Source organism: Orycteropus afer, unplaced genomic scaffold, assembly GCF_000298275.1.
Source record: "Orycteropus afer afer isolate SDZICR_OR568_19922 unplaced genomic scaffold, OryAfe1.0 scaffold00007, whole genome shotgun sequence".
Lineage (NCBI taxonomy): Eukaryota > Metazoa > Chordata > Mammalia > Tubulidentata > Orycteropodidae > Orycteropus > Orycteropus afer.
Window position 1 is genome coordinate 5226834 of NW_006921594.1, and position 8942 is coordinate 5235775.

General features: G+C 35.6%; 1 protein-coding gene across 1 annotated transcript in view; it reads left to right on the forward strand.

Annotated features, from left to right (window-relative positions):
• Window positions 1-8942, forward strand: part of BMT2 (base methyltransferase of 25S rRNA 2 homolog) — a 166605-nt gene that overhangs the window by 143966 nt on the left and 13697 nt on the right. Inside the window, exon 4 of the mRNA XM_007944171.2 lies at window positions 8188-8302. Coding sequence (XP_007942362.1) covers window positions 8188-8302 — 115 coding nt within the window. The remainder of the gene's footprint in view (window positions 1-8187; window positions 8303-8942) is intronic.

Below are 8942 nucleotides of genomic sequence, written 5' to 3' on the forward strand. Positions count from 1 at the left end.
TTTTTTTTTTTTTTTAATCAGGAATGGGTGTTGGATTTTATCAAATGCCTTTTCTGCATCACTTGATATGATCCTGTGTGATTCTTTTCCTTTGTTTTATATATGTTATGAATGATGTTGATTGTTTTTCTAATGTTGAACCATCTTTGCATACCTGATATGAACCCAGCTTGTTCATAATGTATTTTTTTTTTTAATATGTTGTTGGCTGTTGGCTGGGATTTTATTGAAGAATTTTGCATCTGTATTCATGAGGGATGTTGGTCTGTAGTTTTCCTTTTTTAGTGATGTCTTTGCCTGGTTTTGGTATCAAGGTTATACTTGCTTCATAAAATGAATTTGGGAGGATTCCATCCTTTTCTGTGTTTTAGAATAGTTTGAATAGCATTGATTTCAGTTTTTCTCTGACCATTTGATAGAATTCTCCAGTGAAACTGTTTGGGTCAGGGCTTTTTTCATTGCAATTTTTTTATGACCTATTCATTTTCTTCTTTTGTTATGATCTGTTCAACTTTTCTACCTTAGTCTGTGTTAGTTTAGGTAAGTAGTAGGTTTCTAGAAATCTGTTTCTCCTAGATTTTCAAATTTGTTGGAGTATACCTCTTCATAGTATCCTGATATTATCCTTTTAAATTCTATTGGTTCTGTTATGATGTTGCCCAGTTTGTGGTTATTCATGTTTTATTTGTATTCTTTCCTTCTTTTCCTTTGTTAAATTTGCCAGTGGTTTGTCAATTTTATTGATCTTTTCAAAAAACCAACTTCTAGTATTGTTGATTTTTTTCTATTGTCTTTTTATTTTCTGTTTCATTTATTTCCGCTCGAATCTTTATTATTTCTTTTCTTCTGGTGACTATAGGCATTTTTTGTTGCTCTTTTTTCTAATTGTTGGTGATATGGGGTTAAGGTGTTTATTTTGGCTCTTTCTTTTTTGATGTGTACATTTATTGCTATAAATTGGCCTCTGATCATTGCTTTTGCTGTGTCCCAAAGATTTTGGTATGTTTTGTTTTCATTCTCATTTGATTCAAGGAATTTTTTAATTTCATTTTTCATTTCTTCTATTACCCAGTTGTTTTTAAGGAGGGTATTATTCAGTTTCCATGTGTTTTTTGCTCTTTTTCCATTCATCTTCCTATTGTTGATTTCTGATTTTCTAGCACTGTGATCAGAAAAGATACTTTACAGTATTTCAATGTCTTTAAATTTATTAAGTCTTCCTTTGTATCCTAACATATGGTCTATTGTAGAGAATGTTCCATGTGCACTAGAAAAGAATGTATATTGTGCTGTTGTTAGGTGATGTGCTCAGTAGATGTCTGTAAGGTCAAGCTGGTGGATTGTATTGTTTAGTTCTTCTGCGTCTTTGTTGAGTTTCTTTCCAATTGCTCTATCTTTGATTGAAAGTGGTATATTAATGTCTCCTACTATGACTGTGGAGTCATCTGTTTGTCTTCACAATTCTGTTAAATTCTGATTTATGTATTTTGGGGCTCTTTCATTGGATCCATAGATATTTATTATGGTTATATCTTCTTGTTCAATTGATCCTTTAATCATTATATAATGTCCTTTCTTGTCTCTTATGGTGGTTTTTGTCTTAAAGTCAGTTTTATCAGAAATTATTATTGCCACTTCTGCTCTTTTTTGGTTGTCATGTGCTTGATGTATCTTTCCAACCTTTGCTTTTTAGTCTGTTTTTGTCTTTGTGTCTAAGGTGTGTCTCTTGCAGATAGCATATTGATGGGTTATGTTTTCTTATCCAGTCTATAACTCTCCATTTCTTTGAGTGGTGCATTTAATCCATTAACATTCAGTGTAATTATTGGCAAGCATGAATTTGTTGCTGTCATTTTGTTATGTGTTTTTTTATTGTGTTGCTGATTTCTTTCTTCCATGTAATTCTCTGTGCTGAGCTCATTTTTTTTATTGTACTATCAGTTTGTCTGTTGCTATTATTTTAGTATTTGCTAAATATTTGTGCTTGTCCTCTTTTTTATTTTGATTTAAAGGTTTATCATTTTTCTTTGAGATTACCCTGTTGTGGTAGTTAAGTTTGTGTGTCAACTTGGCTGGGCCTGGTTGAGTGGCTGGGCAGCTGGATATGGTATTCCCCATGAAGAGACTGGCAATCAGCTCCATGGTGAAATCTATTGGAGCAGCTGAGTAGCTACTTTGGGTATGTGGTCTGCTTCCTGTATATAAGAAACAGCTTTAGGAATAGTCTCTAGCTTATGGCACACTTGAACCCTGCATGTAGCCATGTCATTGTTCAGCAGCCTGCCATGCTTTGCCAACTTTGGGACTTTCAGTGAACTTGAATTAATGCCCTGCCGTGTGGTTGGGTAACATTGGGACTGTGCCATTTTGTCGACCTTGGGCTTGTTAGCCTTAGCAGCCAGTAGCTGCCTGAGTGAAGAGATGCCTCTACCTTCAGTGGGACGGGAGCAAGAGGCAGAGCTGAAGCCCAAGGTCAAGGGGCTTTCCCATAGCCCCTAGAGCCTAGCACTTTGAACTCAGACTTCTAGCCTCCCGAACTGTAAGAAAATAAACTCCTGTTTGTTAAGGCCTTCCCGTTTGTGGTATATTCCTTGTCAGAGTGGCACTAAGTAAGCAAAACACCTGTGATTTATAATTTTCTCCCCAAGTTTAGAATAGTCCATTCTATCTTGCAGCTCTCTTGACTTCCTCACAATTTACCAGTTCTGCAGCTACACTATTTTTTCCATCTTTTTGGTTTGTAGTTGTCCTCATTTGCCAATTTATGTCTCTGGCTTCCTGTTTACAAGCTTGTAAGCTTATTTACTTTGGATACTTCATAGCTTGGTTGGTTCCTACATATGTCATCATATGTGTTAATGGTCAGTTGTTGTTTGCTATTATTGATTCTCTGTCCAAAGGACTCCCTTTAGCATCTCTTATAAGGTTGGTCTGGTTTTAGCAAATTCCCTTAATTTATGCTTATCTGGAAATGTCCTAATTTCACCATCATATTTGTGGGACAGTTTTGCCAGGTATGTAATTCTTGGTTCGAATTTTTTTCTTTCAGGGTTTTATATATACCATCCCATTGCCTTCTCGCCTGTGTGGTTTCTTCTGAGAAATCAGAGCTCAGTCTTATTGGTTGCCCTTTGTAGATAATTTTTCACATTTCCCATGCGGCTTTCAGGATTCTTTCTTTGTCTTTGGTTTTGAAGAGTTTGATGGTGATATGTCTTGTTGATTTTCTTTTGGGGTCTGTCCTGTTTGGGGTTCATTGGACTTCCTGAATGGATATATTCTCATCTTTCATCATATCAAGAAAATTCTCTTCCAACAAGTAGTCAACAATTTTCTCTGTGGTTTTATTTGTCTCTTCCTGTTCTCGAATTCCTATTACACATAGGTTATTCCTTTTGATGGTATCCCACATGAACCTTAGGCTTTCTTCATTTTATTTTGATCTTTATTTCTGATTGATCCCTATCAAAAGAAGTATTCAGGTGTTTTTCTTCAGTCTTGCTAATTTTGTCTTCCATTTATTCATGTCTACTCCTTTGCCCTTTCAGTTTGTTATCTATTTCTGAAAATTTAGTATTAATCTTCTGGATTTCTATATGTAGATTTTGTATCATTTCTAATTTTCTATTTATTTTGTCATTTTGTTCTTTTTCTTCCAGTTGTCTTCTGAAATTGTTCTGGTGTTTTGTCTGTGTTTTCCTCAATTTTGTCAGTGTTTTCCTTCATCTGTCTCTCAATCTGTTGGTACCTAAATATAATTCTTTTGAATTCCTTATCAGGGAGTTCCAGTGCTGCTGCTTCCTGAGGGATGTGTTCTGCATCTGTATCCTGGTCCCTTGTTTCTACTGTTTCATCGTGCTTCTTTGCGTGGGCTGTGATGTGCTATTGTCTCTGAGGCATTGTGACATTTTTATGTTTCTATTTAATTGGTGATTTTATGTTGGAGTGATTCTCCCAAGGTTTTCATTTTTTTTGTTGTGTTTGAATGTTACCTGAGTAAGCATGGTACTGTGCTCCTCTGTTCTCCAGTTGACAGCTATTATGCACTCACCACCTGTCTCATTTCCATTCGTCAGCCTCCTGTATGTCCGTATTGTCCTTGGCAAACAGAGCCTATTCTTAGGTCCCTGGAATATGAACGAGAATGCTGTCACTTTAAATATCCCAAATGCAAAATGGCCACACTTATAAACGTTCAAAATGGCTACATGCATCAGACAGCCAATAGTTCACAGTTCAGTTTGTTTTCTTCTTTGCTGTTTCCCTTTTTAGTCATTAGCCGCCAGCACAGTCATCCATGCAGCCATTGGCAAGCCGGGCCAATTTTTAGGTTAATTCTCAGGTCCTGAGAATTAATATTCCACTTGGAAATATTCAGACTACCTATGCCATCAGGATAGCTGATGGTCCACAGCTCTATTTGTCTCCTTACTCATTGTTCTCATTCATGTTCTTCTACTAGTTGGTATCTTCTACTTCTATATCCTTCCTTTCAAAGCTCAGGGCTCCAGGATTATCTTCTGTATCTATGTCAATTGATTTCTCTTTTCTTTGTTGAAGAGGGTCTGTGTAGCTTGTCTGCCTATTCTGCCATCTTACTGGAAGTCTATACTAAACTTTGGATAATTATTACTTCTTTGTTCCTTTTCCCCATGTGTGCTGTGTAGTTAACTTATTAATCTTTATACAACTCTATAAAGAAGGTGGCTTTATTCCCATTTCAGTAACTGTGGTAACTGTCTTTCTTTGAGGAAAGTACATGTTGATTGTTATATGAAAAATACTGCATATACCTATGTGTACTTATTCACAGTTTTGTTGTTAGCTGCTATTGAGTCAGCTCCTGACTCATGGCTACCCCATCACAATGGGATCAGACTACTGTGATCCATAGTGTTTTCATTGGCAAACTGTCAGAAATAAATCACCAGGACTTTCTTTCTGTTCTATCTGAGTCTGGAAGCTAAGCATGGAAGGTGAGAATTCTACCACTGAACAGCCACTGGTAGTGAAATTGAATTTTCAGATCTTGGATAAATCAATAAAGGAGCTGTCTCAGATACTTCTCTCTTCTAATAATAATATTCACTTCTGGGGGAAGTTATTAGAGGCATTTTATTGTGGTTTTTGTTTTTAATTGCTTTTAAATTCAAGGTGAGATTTTAAACAGTGTTAAATGCAGAAAGAACAAAAACGTAGTGTTGTGGACTTTTTAAAAGACTATGGAACAATAAAATCTGTTATGAGACACTTCAGAAGGCACTTTAATGAGTTTCAGAGAGTCTGTGAACAGTCCACATCTACTTGGAAAATATATCTTTGCACGTACAATATACATTTACTGAAATGATAGTCACCCAGTTCACCAGCCCTTCTCTTTATTTTCCACTCTCCATCTCCCATTTTCTCCTAGAAAAGTCTGCTTATCTTTCAAGATTCATGACTTTCCCTTCTGTTCTACCAGTATTGTTCTGGTTATAGTATTATTATAACATTTTATATACTCCTCTACTCTACCCTCATGGCATTTTTTTCACATTATATATTGTATATACGTCTTCTCTGAACTAAGTTCCTTGAGCATTAGGACACTCTTACTCAACTTGAAAGGAGCTCTGGTGGCATAGTAGGTAAGGCATTGAACTGGTAACCCCAAGGTCAGCAGTTCAAACCCATTAGCTGCTCCGCAGGAGGAAGGTGAGGCAATCTACTTCTGTAAAGATTTACAGCCTTGGAAACCTAGTGAGGTCACTATGAGTTGGAATAGACTCAGTGGCAGTGGGTTGGGTTTGGTTTTACTCAACTTGGTATCTCCAACTCTATCCAAGAAGCTAGCAGGCACAAAGGTATTCAGTAAGACTTTGCCTAATTGTGGATATGTGTACATTTAAAGCTGTTTTTTTTTTTTTTTTAAATGGTACTAAAAGTACTTGGATTTTTTGTGGAAGATTCGAAATACTGTTCATATCTCTAAACAAAGATTAACTAATTTGTCACAGTTATTCTAATATAAATTTCTCTTTTATTACTGCCTTGGAAAATCTCTTATTTCTGTTTTTAGAATTTGAGTTTCAGGCTAATTGATAGCTACTGTAGTTGTAGTAAGGAGCTCTGGGGGGTATAGTGGTTAAGGCACTAACCAAAAGGTCAGTGGTTCAAACCCACAAGCCACTCCACAGAATAAAGATAAAGCAATGTTCTTCCATAAATATTTACAGTCTTATATGAGCTGAACATTTACATTAGGTAGATACACTCCTTGGAGAGATCCATCATGGGAGAATAGAAGGGCTGTGTATGCACAGGGAGACAGCTCAGGGGGCAGGAGTGCATGGGAGGGAAGGGCACAGGGAAGAGGTAACTATGGGAAGGAAGTGGGAGGGGAGCTGTTGCATTGTGGGAAATTTCAGTCAATGTCATGAGACAAAGTGTGTGTGAGCTGCTGTATGGGAAATGAATTTGCTTAGTAAACTTTCACCCACATCACAATAAAATTTAAAATTAAAATTAAAATTAAAACAGATATACAGCCTTGGAAACTCAATGAGGTCACTAGTAGTCAGAATTCTCGATTTTTGTGAGTTTGGTTTTTTGGGGTTTTTTTTAATGTAATATTTTACATACCAAAAATCAGATCTGACAAAGAGTTTTACTGTATTCTGTAAGTGAAAGGTACTCTGAAATATGGTTTGGCTGCCAAGATACCGGAATTTCCAGATCCTTCAATAATACTGAGGAACCATGGTTGAAAAAGTGCTAGTCAGAAAAACCAAGGTTCTCCAGGTCCTATTACACTGTTTCAAGGATCACCTTTGTTAAATGAACTACCTTTTTTTGTTTGTTTTGGCTATTTCCTAAGGGAAAAATTTTTTTTTTTAATTAACTGATTTATTTATTTTTATTTGGGTGAAGATTTACAGAGCAAATTCACTTTCCATACAGCAGTTCACATATACTTTGTCTCATGTCATTGACCACAGTTTACCACAATGCAACAGCTCCCCTCCCACTTCCTCCCCATAGTTACTTCTTCCCAGTGACCATCCCTCCATACTCTCCTGCACCCTGAGCTGTCTCCCTGTGCATAAGCAGCCCTTCCTTCTCCAATGATTGTTCTCTCTAGGGCGTGTGTCTACTTGAGGTAAATGTTTAACTCACATCTAAGGCAAAATTTTTGAAATGAAAATGAGTAGCCACTATATTTAACTACCATTTAAGTTGCAAATAAGAGGTTTTCCTAACCTATTAAATTGAAACTGTGTAAGAATTTACATGATTAGTAATAATGTTTGTTGTTGAATTTTCTTAGAATGAAATAGAAGTTTTGATACCAGGATTTAGATTCTGATTCCATACATAAAAATTATCATGATTTGAAAGTAGTTCTTAAAAGATTTATTTATTTTCTACCATGTGATTACAAATCCTGTAAGATTTTAATAATAACATTGTTCAGAGTAAGTCTGAGAGAATCCAGGATAGCTCTACATAGTGTTGATATAAAATAATTGTTTCTCTTGCAGAAGAATTTCAAGCAGTAATTAAAATGGGAAAACTGGGTGATTCAGTTTTATTTTTAGTCATGTGTATATAAGGTATTTTGTTTGAAGAGAATTTCTAGAATGATCATATTCCAGGAAAGGATATGAGGGGCTTACAAAAACAAATGGAATTTAAAATATGAAAAATATTGCCAATGAGGAAAATAAAATGTACAAAGGATACTATGGAACTGGAACCTCAGGCAAGGGTAATATGAGCAGTGCCAATGAGGATTCCTATATATCTACTAGAAGTGAACCATAAATGTAGCTCATAATTATAATAGAAGGGAGGTGTGCTCCATTTCTTCCAAACAAGTTTCTTCCCATGTGACAGCTTTTATCTATGTGACTTGAAGAAACCTGAAAAAAATATGAAAGAAGGTCTCACTTTTTACTGTTTTTGTAAAGACCTGTGTTTATTGTTGTTTAAGTGAACTTTTCTGTTTCCTTTCTAGTATGGTAACTATCAGTTATGGTAAATGTAACTATATCAACAAAAGTTCATTGGAGCTTTCAGTAAATGTTAAGTATATAAAGGGGTCCTGAGGCCAAAAAGTTAGAAAATATGTATTTTTTTATTCTCAAATATTTAAATTTTTTTCTTATACTTTATTTTCAGTTTTCCTTTTATGTCTGATTTTAGGTTGCTACAAGCTTCAGGAAAGATCAGATTACTTGATGTTGGCAGTTGCTTTAACCCATTTCTGAAGTTTGAAGAATTTCTAACTGTGGGTATAGACATTGTACCTGCTGTAGAGGTAGGTGTGCACAGTTTTGTTTTGTTTCAGACTCGAATATTTTACGCATATGTTTACAAAGAAAAAATACTGTCTTTACATTCCTACAGTGGCAAATATATCTTCTGGTAAGAATTCATTTTTGAGTATTAGTTTACCAGTATTAATGTGACCAGTGTCATGTTTGTCTTTATTTCCTTTCTTAATTTGTTCCATAATGCGGAATGGTAGTATAGCAAAATCATCACAATCAGGAAACTTTAGTAGATTGCATATATTTCCAGACAGCTGTTTGGACTTTAGGTTTGTTTGTTTGTTTTTAATTTAATGCATCTCCTTCTGAACCTGTACTATAATGTAGCTCCATTAAGGAATGGAAGAACAAGCCCAGAGGCTCTGAAGTCAGCCAAAACTTTATTCGATCTCAGCTATTTATACTTGAGTAAATGAAACTACTTACATCACATAGGCTATTTCCCCTACCTTTCAAAGAGTTGTAAGAATAAGCATTCTACTAACTGACTCTTGGAGTGGTGTGTTATAGGTCCTCAAGAAATGATAAGTGAAAGAAACTCAACAAAGATGCAGAAGAGCTAAACAATACAATCCACCAACTTGGCCTTATAGACATCTATAGAGCACTTCACCCAACAGCAGCACA